The sequence below is a fragment of the Triticum aestivum genome, chromosome 1A, assembly GCF_018294505.1.
Source record: "Triticum aestivum cultivar Chinese Spring chromosome 1A, IWGSC CS RefSeq v2.1, whole genome shotgun sequence".
In the NCBI taxonomy this organism is placed as follows: Eukaryota; Viridiplantae; Streptophyta; class Magnoliopsida; order Poales; family Poaceae; genus Triticum; species Triticum aestivum.
Genome location: NC_057794.1, coordinates 553163785 through 553188752, shown reverse-complemented (window position 1 = coordinate 553188752; position 24968 = coordinate 553163785). Strand labels below are relative to the sequence as shown.

Sequence of the window (24968 nt, the reverse complement as noted above, 5' to 3'; positions counted from 1 at the left end):
ACTAAGGTTGGGAACAGGAGATCGTTCAGTATAATTTTCAGTGGGTTTTGACAGTTTCTTCATGAATCTAAGTGATCCTACAACCGAAAAACATATACACAAGTAACACATGCCCCTTTCACAACAGTAACCACCAGACCTATACTTATAGTTTCTTTCTATGCTGCATTGGTCGAGTATTTCTGACCCAAGGACATTTCATCCTACGAAAACAGTGTTGCTAATTCCAATAGGAATTGGAGCTCAGCACATAAAACAGTGTTAAGACACCACCAAGGCACAAGTAATTAGATTAAACGGGACTCTCAAGCCTCAACCTCATCATCATCATCAAACATAAAAATTATGCCAGCTCAGGAAGAACAGCTGACCTAAACCAAACTTCAACCTGGAGAACGTCATGCTCAGCAGAGAATAAAATTTGGGTGCATATTTTTCTAACAAGTTCACATGAACTACTACTTGCCAGCTACTCCTTTACATAATAGACTACAGCACACACTCGCTAATGATAAGTTGATAACTAAGATCACGATTGCCTGTTCTTGGCAAACCGCTGCAATGCTTTCGGCAGCTCGGTCTCATCGCCGATCCGCTGTTTCTTATCCGGGTGCCCACTGCCTTCCTTGTGTTGATCCAACAAAGGCCTCTTGGCTCTGAGAACCTCCTCCTCCTCCTTCTTGGCCCGCCTGCTCGGCTTACTCCTACCCTTGGTCTTCTTCTTGACCCTAATGTTCTTGGCGGCCTCGACGGCACCTTCAATCTCGTCCTTGATCTCTTTCTTGGTTTTCTTCTCTTTCTTCTTCAGTTGTCTTACGGTGGCTATCACATTCGGATCAAGCATGATGGTCTCTGGTTGGAGCTTGTCAAGAAGGGACCGCACCTCCTTCTCCCGCCTTTGCTTGCCGGTCTCCATGGGGTTGTCAACAAAGGTATCGAAGTATGGCTCGCCTGATCCAGGAACTGTTGGGTTTAGTCCCACATCGGTTGTGGGGGGAGAAATAACACGACTTATAAGGGCGGGGGTGTCCCCTCCTAACAGGCTAGTCTTTTGGGGGGAGAGGGCCCAAGGCCGAGGAAAAGCCCATGGAGTGCCCGATCCCACATATGTCCTCGTAAGGGCGGAACAAAACCTTGCCCACCTGATATCCCTTTACCATTCTGTGCTTCATATAGATTTTATAGTCCTGCCCCCCGCAATCCCTGTATATCTCCACTAGAGATCCGTTGCTGCTCGCCAACAACCCCTTCTGGCTGAAATCCAGGGACTGAGCACCTCAAACTTCCTGAGATCCCAAATCTTAATCTTCTGGTCTCCACCTGCAGTTGCCATAAGGTGACCACCCCTGTCAAATGCGACGGCAGTCAGAGGGCCCTCATGGCACAACATTGTGACAAGGGGTTTCACACTGGTTGGCTTCCACATTGTGAGTTCCCCACCAGCATGTCCAAGGCCAATGACGGCATTGCAGGGATTTACCCGCATCACGTCCGTACATCCAAGACGTGTGCTGTAGTTTGCAATCATCTCACCAGTGCTCATATCTTGGTAGTGGAGCTGCCCGAAGCTGTTTATCGATGCCAAGAGTAAGTGTTTATCCAGAAACTGAAGTTTCAGCGATTTGCCATGTTCCTGTGAAACGGAAGAGTGATCACTGTTAGACTCCCAAAAGAAGTATTTTGGAGATAGCACGTCTTTCGTGGAGATGCATTGGGTACAAATTCGATGATTGACTGATAGCTATGACGGTGTCGCTGCACTAGTGTTATCATGCTTACGAAACAGAAGCACTGTCCAAAGTAATTCCTTGCGACAATTTTTTTGCAGTACTCAACTGTTTAGTATGTACCAATAAGTTCCTTTTGGAAAGCCCTATGTGAAAAAAAGCATCACATTCATCAACAAAGGAACATTCAATTCGGATATTTGCATGCCCGGTATTTTGCCACCACTAAGCTTTCAGTTGTCAAAAATGCATCTGAATATCGCACTGACATGCAGATGCATATCAATATGTGGTCTGGGCACTAGTTATTAGTTTTCCAACTACAAAAAAGGGAGGTCATGTATTCCCATTAGCTGATCTAAGAACAAATCACTGAATGTACCTAACATAAGAGTTATTATTAATCACTAGTTCTGTAGAGATCATACAAAGGCTCCTATTCCCGGATTTACTATATATACAACCACTTCTTCAAAATCATCAAAAACCAGGGCAAAGTTACCAAGAACATAGAGGCATTTAAATCATGATTACCTTCAGACAGTGAATTTCTGTGCCATGACGATTATATATGTACGGATACCTGTTTGAACAATATTCTTGTGAGGAACTATAAAAAATCTATAGAAATCATTAGCATAATCAGCCCTTCACAGCTTGTAAGCACCATTTGCACATAGAGTATTAATACACGATTTAAGAAACTAACAGTTCCAGAGTCCAGATCAACAACCCATTCTCGAATATTGAAGTCAGAAGGCAACCCTAAGCTGTACCTAGCCCACATATTTATGCACTAACAGTTCAAGAAACTGCCAAAAATTAGTCTTGTTCACAGATGCCATTTTATGATGATCCCACTCATGGGAAATCGTACAGGGAAACGGTGTAGTGAATCATGTTGAAATGTTGCGTCATTCTGTAGCCTGATTGATCCACATATCAAACATATTCTGACAACGGTTCTTATTTTGGTGAGCATGGGTTTGTCCATCCTTTCTTTACATCATCAAGCTGTAGGGGTCATCTTATTACATCCTTTTTAGCACATAGAACATGTTGATATACTTCATGAGAAATGGAAATATGTCGCAAAGCTTGAGTACAATCAATAAATTACTTTTTCTGGGCGACTGCAAAGAGTTGCTCGTTCTGTAAAAATGCCACGTCGTGCACAGTTTCCTTCACCTATAAAAAGATAAGATCAGAGAAGTACAATACATATATGAGGTGCAACAAGAAATAATGTTGGAGATGTCTACAGTCAGTGATTATAAAAACCAGGGGCTGATGTCGGAGAAAAGCGGGGAACAATTTTAGAATGGAGTGTGGATTTTTTGTACCCACATACCAGTGTACCCTCTATCTAGACCATTCAGTTTGTGTCAAAATTCGTGGTATCCTTATATAGAAATTTCTCCTTTTTTACGAGGGACAAACAATGCGAAGGGGTCAGGTCCGCTTTCTTTCATCAAGGTTCAAAAGATGCTACTAGGCGCTGCTTACACGCTCCTTTATGGACTAAAACATAGGGACAGGGGACATCATTTTGCAGACTTACACGCTGCAACGACCTGTACATTCTCTGCAGACACCCTCTGTGACACCCGGATAATTAAGCTACAGTGATCCCTTGCTAATGATGCCACGTCATCTCGGTTACTGTTGATAAACCCTAGATAATTCAAAACCGAAACAAATTCAAAATTTAATTACAGAAAAACAATAAAAGTTTTCATACATTAAAATAAAAATGTTCGGTTTATACTAAATACTACATAGATAATTACGGTGTAGAAGATACAGTTTTATAAAATGCATAAATATTCTAAATTGAATTAAAACAGAAAAGAAAGAAATAATAAAAGAAAACAGAAAACAAACAAACAAACAAACGAAGGGGGAAAAAAGAACCCCCCGGGCCAGCCGACCCAACTGGCCGGCCCATTCGACCACCGGCCCAACTGGGCAAAGGCCCAACCGGCCACTCCCCCGCACTCCCTATAACCCCACCCCGACCAGAAACCCTAACCTCCCAGTCACCCAATTCCCCCACGACGCGCCCCCTCTCCCCCCCAATCCAGATCGGATCGGGGCACGACCCCGCCGCCTCGTCAACACCCGCCCTTGCCTGACGCTCCCCGGATCCCGTCGCCGGAACCACGCCGCTTGCCTCTCCGTCGTCGACACGTCCCCGTCCTCCTCCCCGCCGGCCTGCCTCCCCATCGCGCGTCGTCCCCGTCGACCTCCCCGAGCCCCGCTGCCTTGACCCTATGAATCCGCGGTGAGGCCCCCGGCCTCTCTTCCTCGTTGCTCCTCGCACCGTCCCGCAGTCGTGCACGCGCCGCCCGGTGCTCGTGCTCGCGGTGAGCACGCGCGCACCCGCGCGCCAGCCTCGCTTCGCTGGCGATGCCGTCCAGACGCTGCACGCCTCCCCGCGCTGCTACCCCACTGCTGCGCGCCTGACGCTGCAACAACCTGTACATTCTCTGCAGACACCCTCTGTGACACCCGGATAATTAAGCTACAGTGATCCCCCGCTAATGATGCCACGTCACCTCGGTTACTGTTGATAAACCCTAGATAATTCAAAACCGAAACAAATTCAAAATTTAATTACAGGAAAACAATAAAAGTTTTCAAACATTAAAATAAAAATGTTCGGTTTGTACTAAATATTACATAGATAATTATGGTGTAGAAGATACAGTTTTATAAAATGCATAAATATTTTAAATTGAATTAAAACAGAAAAGAAAGAAATAATAAAAGAAAACAGAAAACAAACAAACAAACAAACAAAGAGGGAAAAAGAACCCCCCCGGGCCAGCCGACCCAACTGGCCGGCCCATTCGGCCACCGGCCCAACTGGGCAAAGGCCCAACCGGCCACTCCCCCACACTCCCCATAACCCCACCCCGACCAGAAACCCTAACCTCCCAATCACCCAATTCCCCCACTACGCGCCCCCTCTGCCCCCCGATCCAGATCGGATCGGGGCACGACCCCGCCGCCTCGTCAACACCCGCCCTCGCCTGACGCTCCCCGGATCCTGTCGCCGGAACCACGCCGCTTGCCTCTCCGTCGTCGACACGTCCCCGTCCTCCTCCCCGCCGGCCTGCCTCCCCATCGCGCGTCGTCCCCGTCGACCTCCCCGAGCCCCGCTGCCTTGACCCTACGAATCCGCGGTGAGGCCCCCGGGCTCTCTTCCTCGTTGCTCCTCGCACCGTCCCGCAGTCGTGCACGCGCCGCCCGGTGCTCGTGCTCGCGGTGAGCACGCGCGCACCCGCGCGCCAGCCTCGCTTCGCTGGCGATGCCGTCCAGACGCTGCACGCCTCCCCGCGTCGCTACCCCACTGCTGCGCGCCTGCTCCACTCCCGTCTGCAGCGCCGCCGCGCTTGGAGCTCCGCTCCCTGGCCCCTGCCCGCTACACTCGCGTCTACCTACCGCTACTGCGCCCCCCGTGCTGTGCGCTGCTGTTGCCGCTGCCGCGGCCACTACAGCCGGCGCCCCGCCCCGCTCCCTCACTCACTACGCGCCTTGGCCGCGCTGGCTTCGCCCAGCCGTGCCCGCGCTAGGCTAGCGCGCCCCAGCCGCCTGCCTCGGTCGCGGCCACCTCCACGGTTGCCGGCGCCAGCCCGCAAGCCCCCCCTTTTCGCCTGCTGCCCCGTAGCGCCCTGCCGGGCGGGCAGGCGCTCGTCGCCGGCCCCGCACTCCATCCCCTGCACCACCCACGCCGCCGCGCCGTTGGCCATCGCGGCCGCCGTGACTTGGCCTCGCCCCGCCGCTCCCTGCGGGCGAGCGCCCGCACGGGCGCCTGTAGCGCCTGCAAACCCGCATCGGCCCCTGGGGCCTATGACAGATGGGCCCCATGCCCAGAATGTTTTAATTAAAAAAAAGAATTAAAAAAATGATAATAAAGATAATTAAATAAATAATAATTATTAAATTAATTAATTAAAGAATTAATTAAATTAAATTAATTAATCTTGATTAGATTAACCTAATTACTAGTTAACTTAATTAACCCCTGTTTAGCCTAATCAATCAATGACATGCGGGACCCACACATAGTTGACCCAGTCAACTGCACAGTTGACTGCCGACATCAGCATGATGTCATGCTGACGTCATCCTTTACTGTTCTGGATAATGTTGAAAATAATTAATTCCAAAAATTAATAAAACTTTAGAAAATCATTTTAAAATAAACCGTAGCTCGGATCGAAAAACTTTGTACATGAAAGTTGCTTAGAACGACGAGACGAACCCGGATACGCAGCCCGTTCGTCCGCCACACACTCCTAACATATCAAACTCGCAACTTTCCCCCTCCGGCTCCTCTGCCCGAAAACGCGAAACGCCGGGGATACTTTCCCGGATGTTTCCCCCCTTCACCGGTATCACCTCATACCGCGTTAGGTCACCTTTAGCACCGCGCATTGCCATGTTATACTTTGATTGCTCTGTTATTTATTGCGTTCCCCCTCCGTTAATTCTTTCCGGTAGACCCAGTGACGATGATGATGCCCCTGTGGTCGACTACGTCACCGACGACCCCTCCTTCTTGTCTGAGCAACCAGGCAAGCCCCCCTTTCTGATCATCAGATATCGCCTACTCTTCTCTCTACTGCTTGCATTAGAGTAGTGTAGCATGTTACTGCTTTCTGTTAATCCTATCCTGATGCATAGCCTGTCATTGTTGCTACAACTATTGATACCTTACCTGCAATCCTAAATGCTTAGTATAGGATGCTAGATTATCATCAGTGGCCCTACACTCTTGTCCGTCTGCCACGCTATACTACTGGGCCGTGATCACCTCGGGAGGTGATCATGGGCATATACTATATACTTTACACTGTTACATTACCTGTGGTACCGTTCGGAGTTGGGGCTGAAGGGGCAGGTGGCTCCATCCCGGTAGAGGTGGGCCTGGGTTCCCGACGGCCCCCGACTGATACTTTGTGGCGGAGCGACAGGGCCGGTTGAGACCACCTAGGAGAGAGGTGGGCCTGTCCCTGGTCGGCATTCGCGGATACTTAACACGCTTAACGAGATCTTGGTATTTGATCTGAGTCTGGCTACTGGCCTATATGCACTAACCATCTACGCGGGGACAGTTATGGGCACTCGACGTCGTGGTATCAGCCGAAGCCTTCGTGACGTCAGCGACTGAGTGGCGCGCGCCGGATTGGACCGTAAGCCTGCTCTTGTATTAAGGGGGCCAGTTCCGCTTCCGGCCGCGTACGCAACGTGCAGGTGTGCAATGGGCGATGGGCCCAGACCCCTGCGCCATAGGATTTAGACCGGCGTGCTGACCTCTCTGTTGTGCCTAGGTAGGGCTGCGACGTGTTGATCTTCCGAGGCCGGGCATGACCCAGGAAAGTGTGTCCGGCCAAATGGGATCGAGCGTGTTGGGATATGTGGTGCACCCCTGCAGAGAAGTTAATCTATTCGAATAGCCATGATCTTCGGTAACAGGACGACTTGGAGTTGTACCTTGACCTTATGACAACTAGAACCTGATACTTAATAAAACACACCCTTCCAAGTGCCAGATACAACCGGTGATCGCTCTCTCACAGGGCGACGAGGGGAGGATCATCGGTTAGGATTATGCTATGTGATGATACTTGGAGGACTTCAGTCTACTCTCTTTTACATGCTGCAAGACGGAGGCTGCCAGAAGCGTAGTCTTCGAAAGGACCAGCTATCCCCCCTTATCCCGGCTTTCTGCAGTTCAGTCCACATATAATAGCCTTATTCCAGTTGATACCAATGCATACATATGTAGTGTAGCTCCTTGCTTGCGAGTACTTTGGATGAGTACTCACGGTTGCTTTCTCCCTCTTTTCCCCCTATCCCTTCTACTTGGTTGTCGCAACCAGATGTTGGAGCCCAGGAGCCAGACACCCCCTTCGACGACGACTACTACTACTCGAGAGGTGCCTACTACTACGTGCAGCCCGCTGACGGCGACCAGGAGTAGTTTAGGAGGATCCCAGGCAGGAGGCCTGCGCCTCTTTTGATCTGTATCCCAGTTTGTGCTAGCCTTCTTAAGGCAAACTTGTTTAACTTATGTCTGTACTCAGATATTGTTGCTTCCGCTGACTCGTCTATGATCGAGCTCTTGTATTCGAGCCCTCGAGGCCCCTGGCTTGTAATATGATGATTGTATGACTTATTTTATTTGTAGAGTTGTGTTGTGATATCTTCCCGTGATTCCCTGATCTTGATCGTACACGTTTGCGTGTATGATTAGTGTACGATTAAATCGGGGGCGTCACAAGTTGATATCAGAGCCGACTGCCTGTAGGAATTCCCCTTCCACTCTCCTTGGCCGAAGTTGAGTCTAGACATTACAAAAACTTTTACTAACATGGTTGTGTGCCTTACGGGCCCACATCGCCATCTGGGTGGTATTAGACTCTTTTACTCCTCGATCCTTACTCTGGGACTCTGAACTCTCTCCTATTCGGGTTTAATGAATTTACTAAAAATCTAACTTAGGTTCTCGAAAATACTTTCTCCCGGAGAGCCCCTTCAGTCCAGATGATCGCCGGCTGCACTAGAAGATTTCGAAGATACTCTCCGATATTCTGTCGAGACCTTGTGCGTGTTGCTTTTGCAATTCCCTTCTATCGTTAAACCTCTATGGATAACCACGTACACGTGCCATTCATATAATCATTCCTCATTGATCTTGTTATTACAAGATGCCCCAAAATTCTCTCTATTGTTCTGAGAATACTTTGTGCCTACTGCCTTGCATTTCTTTGCCACATGAATACCACTATGGGTAATTTCTAGCACTCACCGGATATTTGCTCATCCCCAGTTGGTTCATGTATTTCACAAAAGTCTTCAAAATACTATTTGAACTTCCGAAAATCCTGAGTAGCCTATTACTCTTGAAGTTCTTACTTGCTTGCATTATGGTTAATCCCATAAGTCTATAATTTTATTGGCATCTCTTGTCATTATCATTTTGAGTCCGTTGATTCAAAATGTTGTGAATGCTCGCCATCCTCAATCAGATCCAATGATTCATCCTTCCGGCTCACACGTCATTTTAAACATGAGCTGGTTATCGACAAATCAAATTGTCGTCGATTGTACCCCTAAGTCTATTCGACTGATCCATTCTTAATGAGAGCGTTGGCTTTTGATCCCTTGATTTGGAAATGCTAATCTGATGCCCTTTCATTCTATCTTCCTCAGATAGAGTACCGATACTCGCATCAGCTCCATTGTAGACCATAGGACCCCTTGTTGGATTATTGTCCGGCAGTGTCCTTCCTATTCAATAACCTTGTGAGCCTCTCCATGGGTATGTGATACCTTTGGTAAATTGTATCCTCTGTTTTGCTAACCATGCTCTACTTTCGAGCTTGTGATATTTACTCTTGAAACTTGTGGTATATGTTTCTAAGAAACCCCGATGGGTTGAACCTATACAACCTTCTCTAAAACCGTGTGAACTCGAAAGTTTTCACGAGTCATACACTTCTGGTATTTTGCCAGATGAAATTTCAACACTACAACTTCTTCGAAAGTGAGAAGTAAATGAAAGGTTATGCATTAAAGAAGTGGGAGTCGACCTTGAACTTTGTGTTCATGCCCATGGACATGATGTAGATCCTATCATAGAAGATTCTTGCAATATTAACTATTTCCTTGATATGACATCATCTGGTATCTATGTATTGATCATTTTCAATCATGATCCCAACCACATTTTCTCCTTGATTCCATTTCTCAGACAAGTTAAAGCACTTGTCTTTTGTTGATCGATACATCTCTGCAACCTCTATTTTTGATCTTCCTCGAGTATTAACCTCTGGTATCTCGAGTACTGTGTTGCTTCCTGCGAGTCTTCATCTAGTATTGTTTCTCACCGATCTTGGATCCCCCCAGGTTCTGAGTTATTAGTCACTCGAGAACACCGATAAGTGAATCGATTCCGCACTCTGATTCAATAACTCTAAGTAATTCTTGTTGCTTACGAGTTTAATAATCCTTCAAGTCATTCCTAGCCTGATCGGCTATATCATTATTGTGCTAAATTTTAACTGTGCTACCTGGTCCTTAATCCCGGAGCACAACTTTTGATGATGAGCTAAGCTTACGTCGATCTTCCTCGTCATATCAGTTCACCTTGAACAACAAGCTTGATTTAAAGTTTGTGTCCTACCCATGGTTCCAATGACCTTCCGCTTCATCATTTCTTTGACTCGATGTCGTTGCTGATTGTTTACATCTTGAAATCTCTCGACAAATGTGTCGTGAACATCATCAACCTTATGAGGTCTTCCAAGATATCTATCAAATTCTTGATGAGAAATAGCATCCTTTACCCTCGATGATTTGGGTTATCATCGACAACATTATTGCATTCCCTCCAACACAAAACTTGTTCCTGTTTTGTGCTGTACCTTGAGTTCCTTGCTATCCAACTTATGTTATGTTCTACCGCGGAGTATTACCATCTTTGATGTCAAGAATGTTTTGAGGATTGCTCCACCACTTAAGAATTCTTGGTATAGTGATACTTCTCACCATGACCATTCTTTCTTGGTCCTCGTATTGATTCCAACCGGGGTACCAACAAGTGAACGGTGCTGTTTGGATTTTACCCTTCTAGCAACCCTATTGCTTTGGAGTTAATGATCGATAATTCATTCTTAGCCTATTGGTTGCTGAACCACCATTCTAACGTTGATCATGCTACTATAAGCCCACATTTCGGTTGCCCCTTTCAACTATGATTGATGGTGTATGTTTTCCTAGAGCATACAACATTATCATTTGAATTGACTAGTGTCATCTTCTTGTTCACATTATTATGGAAAGCCATCCGTTTGAAATTCTCGATGAATTGTCGGTGAGCCCATCAGCCACCTTCTCATCCCCTCCTTGGTTTAATGATGAACTATTATTCCAGGAACCCTCTCCCATGGTTCATTTCCCGAGAATCTTGCAGTGTCATTTCGACTATTTGTGTTTCACCTTTTCTTCTCGGACATCCTGAGTCTGAGGTATCATGACACCAATTAGATCTGCACCTCGGTCAGATATGATGGTGAGAACATATTTTCAAGAGTTATAACACTGGTCTTTTATGACCCGGTAAGGTGATGGCATGTCCAGCACACCTGGCCGGATGACCTGCTGTTATAGTTTCCTTATTAGCAAGGTTAACCATTCTTCCCTGAGGAAATTATAAGACTTATTCTATAAGTTGATCCCGATGGATCCCGTATGTATCCATAGCCCGATCTTTACCTGTTGACCATGTCAATGCTATCTCGAAGCATGTCGGTGGTACTCCGACCATCAATAAGAACATTTGAAGCACAACGTTGAATTCTCTTTATCAATTATCCAAACACCGTTGTATGGGTAATGTCATGAAGTTTCTCTCCCCTTTCCTAAAGGGTTTTCTACATTATATCCTGTTGTGGATATCATGATCTGTTTGTCCTTAGCGAAGGATATAACCCTGAATAATGTGTTTAAACACATTTTCCTTTCCATTGCTCTATTTAATCTGATGATCACATTTTCCTTTCCATTGATTTGTTTAAATCTTCCTCGTGATCCATATGATTTAAGCAGTAATATTCTTCTGCTTAAGTACACACCTTGGTGTACAACCGTGTCAGTAAGACCCTGTTTCTATTGTTGATGACATTCCGATAACCACCGATGGACGAGAACTTTGCCTATTGGTCCGCCTCGTTTCAACGAGCATGAAAATGGTTCTCTTCGTCCCTCGCCCTTGGTACCAACGTTATTGCCGACATAGCTGACATGGTATTCCCTGACATGCCTTGCTATCATGACCGTGCAAGATGTCACTGCTCCTATTAAAAAGAAAAGAAAAGAACCACATGGTGGGCCCATAACCCACAGTTCCACAGGATCGAAACCTGACTCACCTGTACACCCTGTTGTCAAAGTTATTCCTCGCGCTTGACTTCATATGTAATTCACAGGCCACCTGTCTAGTGACCTATTCTGGTATGTGGCGCAATACCTATTCTCGTTGCCCTGAAACCCTTTCACCTTCTAATTGGGCATCCAACGATTGCCTATCCGTTTGAAACTTCTCATGGTACCTTCTTACTTTGCTCTCGATATCTTCTTAAGTTTCAATTCGAGAGATACTTATGCTTCTTCCCTGAGTTAACCGTCTGATGCTCGATCTTGATAGAATCCATCCATATAGAGTTTTCCCTTCTTACCATTTTGTAAGTACGATGGAGTTCCCGAAGAAAGGACAACAACTTCATCATGATGCATTGATGCATAGGAATGAAGACATCGACGCTATGGATCGACCTGTTCGAGAAGAGCAACCAAGACCGAGAAGATTCGTTAGGATTTCGTAACCAGACCTTTCCCCCTTAGTCCCCCTCTTAAATCTCGGAACGAGATTTCTTGTAGTGGAGGAGAATTGTGACACCCGGATAATTAAGCTACAGTGATCCCCCGCTAATGATGCCACGTCACCTCGGTTACTGTTGATAAACCCTAGATAATTCAAAACCGAAACAAATTCAAAATTTAATTACAGGAAAACAATAAAAGTTTTCAAACATTAAAATAAAAATGTTCGGTTTGTACTAAATATTACATAGATAATTATGGTGTAGAAGATACAGTTTTATAAAATGCATAAATATTTTAAATTGAATAAAAACAGAAAAGAAAGAAATAATAAAAGAAAACAGAAAACAAACAAACAAACAAACAAAGGGGGGAAAAAGAACCCCCCCCGGGCCAACCGACCCAACTGGCCGACCCATTCGACCACCGGCCCAACTGGGCAAAGGCCCAACCGGCCACTCCCCCGCACTCCCCATAACCCCACCCCGACCGGAAACCCTAACCTCCCAGTCACCCAATTCCCCCACGACGCGCCCCCTCCCCCCCTGATCCAGATCAGATCGGGGCACGACCCCGCCGCCTCGTCAACACCCGCCCTCGCCTGACGCTCCCCGGATCCCGTCGCCAGAACCACGCCGCTCGCCTCTTCATCGTCGACATGTCCCCGTCCTCCTCCCCGCCGGCCTGCCTCCCCATCGCGCGTCGTCCCCGTCGACCTCCCCGAGCCCCGCTGCCTTGACCCTACGAATCCGCGGTGAGGCCCCCGACCTCTCTTCCTCGTTGCTCCTCGCACCGTCCCGCAGTCGTGCACACGCCGCCCGGTGCTCGTGCTCGCGGTGAGCACGCGCGCACCCGCGCGCCAGTCTCGCTTCGCTGGCGATGCCGTCCAGACGCTGCACGCCTCCCCGCGCCGCTACCTCACTGCTGCGCGCCTGCTGCGCTCCCATCTGCAGCGCCGCCGCGCTTGGAGCTCCGCTCCCTGGCCCCTGCCCGCTGCACTCGCGTCTACCTGCCGCTACTGCGCCCCCCGTGCTGTGCGCTGCTGTTGCAGCTGCCGCGGCCACTACAGCCGGCGCCCCGCCCCGCTCCCTCACTCACTACGCGCCTTGGCCGCGCTGGCTTCGCCCAGCCGTGCCCGCGCTAGGCTAGCGCGCCCCAGCCGCCTACCTCGGTCGCGGCAACCTTCACGGTTGCCGGCGGCAGCCCGCAAGCCCCCCCTTTTCGCCTGCTGCCCCGTAGCACCCTGCCGGGCGGGCAGGCGCTCGTCGCCGGCCCCGCACTCCATCCCCTGTACCACCCACGCCGCCGCGCCGTTGGCCATCGCGGCCGCCGTGACTTGGCCTCGCCCCGCCGCTCCCTGCGGGCGAGCGCCCGCACGGGCGCCTGTAGCGCCTGCAAACCCGCATCGGCCCCTGAGGCCTATGACAGATGGGCCCCATGCCCAGAATGTTTTAATTTAAAAAGAGAATTAAAAAATGATAATAAAAATAATTAAATAAATAATAATTATTAAATTAATTAATTAATTAATTAAAGAATTAATTAAATTAAATTAATTAATCTTGATTAGATCAACCTAATTACTAGTTAACTTAATTAACCCCTATTTAGCCTAATCAATCAATGACATGCGGGACCCACACATAGTTGACCCAGTCAACTACATAGTTGACTGCTGACATCAGCATGATGTCATGCTGACGTCATCCTTTACTGTTCTGGATAATGTTGAAAATAATTAATTCCAAAAATTAATAAAACTTTAGAAAATCATTTTAAAATAAACCGTAGCTCGGATCGAAAAACTTTGTACATGAAAGTTGCTCAGAACGACGAGACGAACCCGGATACGCAGCCCGTTCGTCCGCCACACACCCCTAATATATCAAACTCGCAACTTTCCCCCTCCAGCTCCTCTGCCCGAAAACGCGAAACACCGGGGATACTTTCCCGGATGTTTCCCCCCTTCACCGGTATCACCTCATACCGCGTTAGGTCACCTCTAGCACCGCGCATTGCCATGTTATACTTTGATTTCTCTGTTATTTATTGCGTTCCCCCTCCGTTAATTCTTTCCGGTAGACCCCGTGACGATGATGATGCCCCTCTGGTCGACTACGTCACCGACGACCCCTCCTTCTTGTCTGAGCAACCAGGCAAGCCCCCCTTTTTGATCATCAGATATCGCCTACTCTTCTCTCTACTGCTTGCATAAGAGTAGTGTAGCATGTTACTGCTTTCCGTTAATCCTATCCTGATGCATAGCCTGTCATTGTTGCTACAACTATTGATACCTTACCTGCAATCCTAAATGCTTAGTATAGGATGCTAGATTATCATCAGTGGCCCTACACTCTTGTCCGTCTGCCATGCTATACTACTGGGCCGTGATCACCTCGGGAGGTGATCATGGGCATATACTATATACTTTACACTGTTACATTACCTGTGGTACTGTTCGGAGTTGGGGCTGAAGGGGCAGGTGGCTTCATCCCGGTAGAGGTGGGCCTGGGTTCCCGACGGCCCCCGACTGTTACTTTGTGGCGGAGCGACAGGGCCGGTTGAGACCACCTAGGAGAGAGGTGGGCCTGTCCCTGGTCGGCATTCGCGGATACTCAACACGCTTAACGAGATCTTGGTATTTGATCTGAGTCTGGCTACTGGCCTATACGCACTAACCATCTACGCGGGGACAGTTATGGGCACTCGATGTCGTGGTATCAGCCGAAGCCTTCATGACGTCAGCGACTGAGTGGTGCACGCCGGATTGGATCGTAAGCCTGCTCTTGTATTAAGGGGGCTAGTTCTGCTTCCGGCCGCGTACGCAACGTGCAGGTGTGCAATGGGCGATGGGCCCAGACCCCTGCGCCATAGGATTTAGACCGGCGTGCTGACCTCTCTGTTGTGCCTAGGTAGGGCTGCGACGTGTTGATCTTCCGAGGCCGGGCATGACCCAGGAAAGTGTGTCCGGCCAAATGGGATCGAGCGTGTTGGGATATGTGGTGCACCCCTGCAGAGAAGTTAATCTATTCGAATAGCCATGATCTTCGGTAACAGGACGACTTGGAGTTGTACCTTGACCTTATGACAACTAGAACCTGATACTTAATAAAACACACCCTTCCAAGTGCCAGATACAACCGGTGATCGCTCTCTCACAGGGCGACGAGGGGAGGATCATCGGTTAGGATTATGCTATGTGATGATACTTGGAGGACTTCAGTCTACTCTCTTTTACATGCTGCAAGACGGAGGCTGCCAGAAGCGTAGTCTTCGAAAGGACTAGCTATCCCCCCTTATCCCGGCTTTCTGCAGTTCAGTCCACATATAATAGCCTTATTCCAGTTGATACCAATGCATACATATGTAGTGTAGCTCCTTGCTTGCGAGTACTTTGGATGAGTACTCACGGTTGCTTTCTCCCTCTTTTCCCTCTATCCCTTCTACTTGGTTGTCGCAACCAGATGTTGGAGCCCAGGAGCCAGACGCCCCCTTCGACGACGACTACTACTACTCGAGAGGTGCCTACTACTACATGCAGCCCGCTGACGGCGACCAGGAGTAGTTTAGGAGGATCCCAGGCAGGAGGCCTGCGCCTTTTTCGATCTGTATCCCAGTTTGTGCTAGCCTTCTTAAGGTAAACTTGTTTAACTTATGTCTGTATTCAGATATTGTTGCTTCCGCTGACTCGTCTATGATCGAGCTCTTGTATTCGAGCCCTCGAGGCCCCTGGCTTGTAATATGATGATTGTATGACTTATTTTATTTATAGAGTTGTGTTGTGATATCTTTCCGTGATTCCCTGATCTTGATCGTACACGTTTGCGTGTATGATTAGTGTACGATTAAATCGAGGGCGTCACACCCTCCATCCTACTCCCTTACCTTTGTAATTTTTGCTCTTGGATGCATGGTCCTTGGCCTAGGTATACGGTTGGCTACTTGGCTGCTTGTCACCATGTTCCAGGTTACTGTCTAGGAACTAGGCATCCATACACCGCCCGCTTAGTGCCTAGCTATCACTTCTCCAAACCTTGGGAACCAACGGGGAGACAACGGGAAAGTCTCTGAAGACTTTAGTCTTTTCTGGGCAAACAAGAAAAACTACCTACGCTAAACTCAGCATATTTTATCCGAATGAGCTGCTATCACTCAAACCGTATGAAATGAAAAAACTCAATTACTAGATTTACTAAGTTGTAAACTCGTACTAGGTGCACTCACAGGTTATCAGAACAACCAGAGTATAAGGCTGATTATAACTAAGTATAAGGGTGATTAACCCATGTAATCTCCTGCAAGGTGAGCAAACTGTTGGGTACCTACCGGGTACTCTAGTTTCTAGTTTCAATACCTTGGAAAAATATGAACTATAAGTAGTTCCTTGACTTCAACATCGACGCCCTCCACAATTAAAATGTGTATCATCTTTACTTACAACTTATGAGTACATAAAATAGATATCCTTATTTCTCAATGGTATCTTAGGCTCCTTTTAGCCTTCACATGTGTATATTTGTCGAACTAGCAGACTAAACCCCAGAGTTCATTTAGTTCTTGCTTTCAGGTTGGTCTAACAAAAGGCACAAACTTTTAATACAGCTAATTTCCACCAATATTGAGGACCAGACTAAGATCATTCTCACAAGTCTAATTTATGAGCAAAGCACTGAAATTCAATAGTGAACATTTTACTGAGGAAAAAAGAACAAAAAGAGAAGTAAACCTGACAAACTGCTTAAATACTGAAAGCTGACCTCAAATTCATTGATGAGTTCCATATTCAACATATCCATAAATGCAACATGACCTTTTCGCCCACCTACTATCATGTAGCGCCCATTTGGTGTGTATTCTAGAGTATAAGGACCAAGCACTGCATACAAAACAGCTAGTCAGCACCCTCATACAACTCATGGTCATAAACCATAATTAGGGAAACTGACAGTCAGCATTCAGCAAGGTGGCAACATAGAGTATGCCTAATGAAATAACATAAGAGCCTGCAGCAGAGTTCTTTCACTGAATTATTCGATTAGGAAAACTGTTTAGTCGTACAAAGCTGATAGTGTCAATGTTATGTTATGGTTACAAATGTTTTACAGGCTAACTTGCATCTTCCTTTCACGTAAACAGTAAGAAGGGTATATGTAACAACCACATGGTAAGTCTATAAAGGCATACACAATAAGAATCAAGAAATACGATATCGTAAATCTGAGCTGGGCATCATGTGGCTATTTTGGTACTGGATAATGTAGCTAGGGTGGCAGATTCAGATAATAGTGTAACAGATCTACATATTTACCATGTAAGATCATGTCAAATGATTTTCTTGAACTCCAAATGTCCACCTTTGGCAGAATCGACCACTGCTCAAATCTGTATGTCTTTTCGAGACCTTCAGGCTCTAAATAGCCCCCCTCGATAGGCAACAGCCACGGTAAATTGAGTAATAAAAAATCAGCATAGTGCAAATTAATTATCTCATGTTTTTCACAAGTCAGTTCGACTGGATAGTTGTTTAGCATGAAAATCAAGAGGCATGAGGTAGGCAAAGAATTTAGATGGGTGCAGGGTTATATTATGTTCCGACGAGCACCATGGAGTTATGCAAGAGAGTCCATACTCAAAGTGACATATAGCCATATCTATCTATGCCATAATTGTCAAGCAATGTGAATTAAAACGATCCAAAAAGAGTATGTGTACACTCGGTAAATTTTACTCCTTGTCACGGTAGATGCGTCGAAAATCTACTGGCCGGTCTTTCGCCGGCTGGCCATCATCTCTTTAACAGCAACGCCAGATCAATCTATGTTTACATTTAAAATGTGGATTCTATACATATGAGTAGAGCACTTCATCCAAACAGTTCCGCACGACACTGGTGAACAGCTAAAGAAGAGCTATATTCTAGAACATCACATTGCCACAAGTCACTAGTCGAGAATGCCAGATACCCTTTATCATGCATACACCGTTTGGTTAGTGCCCCCGAGATTTCCAGTGAGATAGCAACATATATGTTGTATGAATCAACAAATTCACACACATTCTGCAACAAATACACAAACACAGACCTTTTCAGCCTGCGCGGCAGCTTTGGCGGACACTCCTTTCCAGCGAGCTGCCCTTTCAGTTTCTTGTCGCGCAAATCCTGTTACGAAGAAAACCAAAGATGCCAAATTCACTTGTGAAGTAGCATAGCAGGCAAAGAAACTAGCACCTGAATTTCCAACAACCACACTAGGACAGAAGGAGAGTAGCAATCCTATTCCTACCCCCAGGTTCGCCGCCTTCCCCCGGGAGAATCTGGCCACCTTCATCTCCATCTCGTCCAGAGAGCCTCGGCGGTTTTCCCTCTCTCTGGGGCCTCCTTCCGTGGCGATCCCCATCCTGCTCAACCTGTCACAAACTCACGATGGAAAATGTAAATTTAATAACGAGACGGCCACGCGAGTGAATTTACAGGAAGGAACTCCTGAACAAAAAAAATCGAGTAGTTATCGTGGCATTAGCATGTTGATTAGACGAAGCAGCAGCATTCATCTGCCCTGCAATTGTGGAGGTCAGTGGGGTTTGACTGATCACAAGCTCAGACCTTGGAACCCAAAACCCAGTGGCCGAGGCTCGTGGGCGTGTGGAGTCGGCAGGGACGCAACGACGAGACGATGGGGAACGGGGACGGCGATGGCGACGGCGGCGACCCTCGTGGGTCGTGGGAGACGGGGTTGATCTATGTTTTATTTACGTGTCCTTGACAACAAAGTCTAGATGATGGAGGTGGCGTAGTACGGAATAATTCTCATGGTTTCTTGTCACTGGGTATGTTGATCTTTTGTATGTGCTCCTAGTAGGTGAAGCAACAATTCAACAACCTATCTTACAAACGATGTATCCTCGGTCACAGTACGTTCGACGGTCTTCGCTTCTAAGCCATTGTCATAGATGGCTCATACACGCTCTTTGAAACCTTTGAATTTGGGAATGCACCATGTGCAAGTTCGCTTGTCCGCAGTTTCTTCACTGGATGTTTGAAGAAAAGTCGAGATGCAAGAGACGAGTCTGGAGTCAATGACTACCAAGGACTTTTGATGTAACTTTATTTATGTTTTATCTTGACCTTTTGATTATTTTTTGTCTTTTTTTAATCTAATGTGATTTGTGTAAACTATCAACAAACATGGTTAAATACGACGCTCGTACCCCTTCGCTCCTAGGCAGTGGAACCCTGTCACTAGTGTTTTCCGTGCCTCCCGCCAGCACACCTGAAGGCCATGGATCCATGGTGGATCCTGACTCTTGCCAACGGGAGGCTTTGTTTTTGGAAGTTTTTTTTAATTTTGTTAGGGTTTGTGTCCTACTCAGAGATGTTAGGTAGCGCCGGCTCTTTGAAGATGGAATAATACTCTCCCAGCCCAGCCCTGGTACACCGCTGCTTATAGCATCGTCAGAGGGCGTGTGAAGGTTGGTCTCTGGTGGATCTCATGGGAATCAATCGGCGTTTTGTCTTTGGTGTATTCATGTGAATTTGTCTTCGTTTGTCTGCTTGTGTCTCTACAAATCGGATCCTTCAGATCTACGCTTCTCCTCGTCGATGGCGGTTGTTATTTTGATGCGCTAGTTTATATAGCCTTACCACGACGACTTCTCATCTGTCTACTACAATAAAATTTGCCCCGTTCCAATAAGGGAGGGTGGTGACGGTGGCGCCCCTTCAGTCGCTCGAGTGCTTATAGTCGTCGCTAGATGGTCTACTGATTTTGATGTATTTTTTTTACTTATGTTGTTCTTTGTACTATCTTGACACCTGATGACTAAATAGAAGTTCTTTAAAAAAACACGTTTGGATTTATTTAAAAATCAATTTGGATGTGTAGCCATTCAACTCAATGCAAAATTGTCTCTTTACCAGCCCACCGGGAGGAGCCTTGGCAGGCGAGTGGTCAGTAATGCTAAGATCAGCCTTCCCGCTGGTGTTCCAGTTGCCGCACAGGAAACCGCCCCCAATCCGCCCACCCCGCCCACCACCTGTTCGTCGCTATGCCTCCCCGGCCGCCGCCGTCCCGCCGCCGCCCCCTCCGCCACGGCCGCTCCCCCCGGCTTCCGCGTACGTGCACCTCCCCTTCTGCCGCAAGCGGTGCCACTACTGCGACTTCCCCATCGTGGCGCTCGGCTCCTCCGCGCCCTCCCCCGGCGGCCCGGGCGAGGGCGAGGACCCCCGGATCGCCGACTACGTGCGCCTCCTGCTCCGGGAGGTGGCCGCCACGCGGCCCGTCTCCGACGACGGCGTGCCGCTGCAGACCATCTTCTTCGGCGGCGGCACCCCGTCGCTGGTCCCGCCGAGGCTGGTGGCCGCGGTGCTGGACGCGCTGCGCGGCAGGTTCGGGCTGTCCGCGTGCCCGGAGGTGTCCATCGAGATGGACCCCGGCACGTTCGACGCGGCCAAGCTGCGGGAGCTGGTGGGCGTGGGCGTGAATCGGGTGTCGCTCGGCGTGCAGGCGTTCCAGGAGGAGCTGCTCCGGGCGTGCGGCCGCGCGCACGGCCTGCGGGAGGTGCACGAGGCCGTCGGGATCGTGACCGCCTGCGAGGGGCTCCAGAACTGGAGCATGGACCTCATATCCTCCCTGCCCAACCAGACCCAGGAGATGTGGGAGGAGAGCTTGCGGTGCACCGTCGATGCCCGCCCCACGCATGTCTCCGTCTACGACCTGCAGATCGAGCAGGGCACCAAGTTTGGCCAAATGTGAGTTCATTCTATCCATATCTATGAGCTATGATCCCTATCTTGAAAACATTATCGGTCCTGACAAATATGTGTGTTGTTTGTGGTGGTTCTGTTCTATAGATAATAACGAATTGGAGAAAAACTAACACACTGCAACCATCATCGTCACACAGTTAGCTACAAGTGTTGTTTTGATTTGCACTGGTTTGTGTTTTAGAAGTTCGGTCTTCTCTTATTGGAAAGGGGCTACTTGTATTAATTAGGTTACAGAGCTGAGGTTACGATCCTGCAGTATCATAATCAACAGGCAAGCCGGGACTGCATCTTGTAGAACACCACCACACAACACCTTTCTACAGCATCGAGCTAAACCATGCGCTACCCTGTTATCCTGCTTTTAGATTTTGAGTATTCTGTGACTCGGGAATTCAGGCAACAATTGACAAATCTCCTGAATGCCACCACTAATTGTGGACCAGCACAACATATGAGGATCGATGGCATTAGCCACCGTCAGGCTGTTGCTGTCAATCAACATCGGCCTGATTAGTGTAGATCAGCGCCTTTTGGACACCTTCTAGACATGCGATGCAATGGTTTCTGCTTCTCAGCATTAAGGCATCGTGGCACCATGTCCTAGGCGGACAGAATTACTTTTTCCTCTTTGATTCTGATCACTGCCGTCCAAGTTGCAGTATTAGTTTGGCGGTAAAACTGGTGTCCACGTAATGACATAAACCATCTGACATCAGGTGGCATACAACTTATCTAGTAAGGAGTTGTCTCCTTGCTAGCTTGTCCCTGGATTACACTCTTGCGGTCTTGCCCTTTTCATCGTATTCATTTATATCATGTTTGATATCTTGCAAAGTGTTCCTATAGTTCAGTGAGAACTGAACCGAAGCTCTGACTATTGCCTCACTGTTTGCGAAGATTATATCACTCCAGAGAAAGAAGTTCAGTCTTCTTATTGAACTCATGATGCTGATAGTTGCATGTTAAAAGGCTTAACTGGATTTGTTTTGGGGTGTATTACTCAACCAATTGCATTATACTACGACCTTATAAAGCCATGTTGTTCTCTAGCCTGCCATCCTATATCCAAGTTTCTAACAATTTGGTCACATATTAATTTTCAGTCACATTTTTGTATGAAAGATGAAATGAGCTCATCCTTAAATATGTGTCAGATTGATGCCGATCTCATCCTTTTCATATTAAATGTTGCAGCTATACGCCTGGTGTATTTCCTCTCCCAAATGAGACAGACTCTGCAAACTTCTACAAGATCGCTTCAAAACAGCTTTCTGAAGCAGGATATCAACACTACGAGATCAGTAGCTACTGCAAGCCTGGTTACGAGTGCAAGCACAACGTAACATACTGGCAAAACAGGCCGTTCTATGCGTTTGGTCTGGGATCGGCAAGCTACATCAACGGTGTCAGGTTCTCTAGGCCCAGAGGAATGAAGAACTACGCAGATTGGGTTCAGAAGCTGGAAGACGGGACCTGGTGCCACGAGCCTAGTGTCTCCGAGACGAAGGATATGGCGATGGACTCGGTGATGCTATCACTGAGAACAGCTCGCGGGCTGGATCTGCACAGTTTCAGTAAATCTTTTGGCGAGGGTCTGACACGGTCATTGTGCGAGACGTTTAGGCCTTTTGTTGAGAGTGGGTTGGTGATCGCCATGGACAAGGAGCGAGTGGCCCTGCAGTTCAATGAGTTTGAGTCAGATTTGGAGGGTGAGATGAGTGGGAGCAGGGTGGCCTTCCTCCGCCTGAGTGACCCGGATGGATTTCTGCTGTCCAACGAGTTGATCTCGCTTGCCTTTGGGACTATTTCGCCATGACAAGAGTAGCTGGCTTTTCGCATTGATAATTCCACATTCTTATTTGTCAGATTTTATCTGACAAAATTGACACTTACTGATATACTAGACATTAGCTGATCACTGGGATCCATAGCAATTTTTGTTTTACAAAATTGTTCAATTGTTCAGCTGGCACCAATCGTGTGTTTACCAGACCCCTAGCCGGTGCTTTCTGAATTTGAATTTAACGGGGCGCCTTCTACCTGTCAGTTGAGTTCGCACCTCCTGAGATGGTAATGTAGTGTAGTACATCCTGGCGAGGATTATGTTTTGGCAAGGCTTGGTTATTGATAATGTGCACATGAATCGTTTAGTGGTCACGGGGTCTGAACACTGAACTTGAACTGCTGGTCCTGAAGAGAATCCTTGTGGAGGGCAAACAGAAAGGATCGTCTTCAAGATGGAGGGCCTCAGCACCAACTGTTGTGTACGCTGTGCCTTCAGGAGCCTGAAACGATGAATCATCTTGTAATGCAGTGCCCATTCTCCAGGACTGTCTGGTCATTGGTGACCGTAGCTCTGAATATTGCCATCCCGTGCCTTCTTTAGCAAAATTCAGTTCTCGTGTGTCGGCGGGAGGAGGTGCTCGCCAATTATCCGAGGGCAAACACAAAGGAAGCCGGCGCGATAATCACTCCGGTGATATTCTCCATCTGGAAAGAGAGGAATCGGCGAACTTCTGACAACATCTCAACCTCGGACAGCGAGGTGGCAAACAAAATCCTTGCGGAGTGACCATTCCTAAAACAAATCCTTGTGGAGTGGAGGCTATGGAAACTAGCTTGGCATACGAAGAGGAGCGGTGCGAGAACAAGAGCGAAATCCCTATAGGCTTGGGGTGGATGTGGATTGCTAGAGCCTTTCTTCTTTAGCATCATGTAGCTAAAACTCTTTCAATCTTAATGAATCCACACGCAAAGCTCTTGCGTGTTCCGGAAAAAAGAACTTGAATTGCTGCAGTCAGGTGCCGAGAGTTTCATGTAAAGAAAAAGGTACCGAGTTTCCTTCACAGAGATGGAGAAACTTAGGCCGATCGAGTTTCAGTTCATATAGACAAAAAATTTAGCAGTCTCATTCGGAACTTGATTAGCTCTCCTATTACAGTAAATGTGGCCTCGGAGAAACTTAGATTACAGAAACTATCACGCTCTGTGGTCATCTGCGGATGCCCGTTATAGTCCACTACGATTAGCGCGAGGCAATGTGACAGCCCACACAAACCCCAATTCCTACCAGCGTCTAAGTGGAGGAGTGGGTTGTGGTGCATACGCCAAAGCTCTGCTTGTTCTCTTTGGTGGCATCATGCCGGCGGGAGATATGATCTCCGGTACCCGAGCATCCCTGCCAACCACTGTGAATACCACACCCACAACCGGCTCCGGACCTTTGGTGAGAGGTTTGGTGCAGGTGAGCAAGGTCATGTAGCTCCCCTCATGAGTGTGGGCATGTTTGGCCACATTCAATCTGAATTTTGCTTTGCAGAAAACAGTGACTAGTCACTTTTTTTACGACAAAGGTTCATGAGTAATTACATTGCAAAAAGCACCGGTCGTCCACTTAGCGCGTTTGATGCTGAAACTAGTAGGGTCCCTACTCGTCAGAGATTGATACGACAAAAAATGTCAGCCGACATGTTTACTGGTCTCATTCTTTCTCCAATCCTCATCCTGCACATCTTTGATTTCATCACAAGAGTTCTTCTTCTACCGCACCAGTTATCGTAGAATGGAAAAATGCAACAAACGAACCAATGGAGAAGTTTCAAATCACTGACACCGCCCTCTTCTTCCTTATCACGGGATCTCTTTCGCTAACAGGTATCGGTCTCCTTTCTGCATTCCCACAACTCCGTGGTGCTCCTATGCAGTTGGAAATGTTGTCCTCTTAGAGTCACGAGTCCTATAGCCTACATTTCTCTTAGTTGTTGATTCGCCGTCCACCATCTTTGTAGGAGCAATTTGATAAAATAGCACGCTTTTCCTTGTATTTTGACCCAATGCTTCATCTTCCTTTTTATTAGATAAAATGTCACACTTTTGATTCACTGCTAGATAAAATGGCACACACTGATTTTTTAGCTTATTTTGTCCAGTCTCGCATGTTAGAATTCATAGGACAATTTTGCCCCTCCGTCGTTTTGACTTACTGGTTGGATCGAACCTCACTAGGGCCTTCCATCGTTTCTGCCAGCGATATGTTTCTATCGAAACAGAGGCAGACAAGATGAGGTAGAGAAGAGGAA

The 24968-nt window shown here is 47.5% G+C and overlaps 1 protein-coding gene and 1 pseudogene across 1 annotated transcript; one reads left to right on the top strand and one right to left on the bottom strand.

The window, feature by feature from the left end:
• Positions 1 to 343: 343 nt before the first annotated feature.
• LOC123180835 (probable U3 small nucleolar RNA-associated protein 7) lies at positions 344 to 18520 on the bottom strand (annotated as a pseudogene).
• A 1547-nt stretch (positions 18521 to 20067) lies between these two features.
• LOC123066813 (heme chaperone HemW) lies at positions 20068 to 22930 on the top strand. The gene is made up of 2 exons (XM_044489823.1): positions 20068 to 20871; positions 22084 to 22930. Exons 1-2 carry the CDS (start codon positions 20078 to 20080, stop codon positions 22703 to 22705), a joined length of 1416 nt encoding a protein of 471 aa, XP_044345758.1. The 5' UTR covers positions 20068 to 20077; the 3' UTR covers positions 22706 to 22930.
• The last annotated feature ends 2038 nt before the right edge of the window (positions 22931 to 24968 follow it).

Excerpts from the sequence above, each read along its gene's own strand:
- LOC123066813 (XM_044489823.1), top strand. The coding sequence starts at position 20,078 with ATGCTAAGATCAGCCTTCCCGCTGGTGTTCCAGTTGCCGCACAGGAAA. Across the intron at positions 20,872-22,083 it reads GGCACCAAGTTTGGCCAAAT|CTATACGCCTGGTGTATTTC; the intron begins GTGAGTTCATTC and ends TAAATGTTGCAG.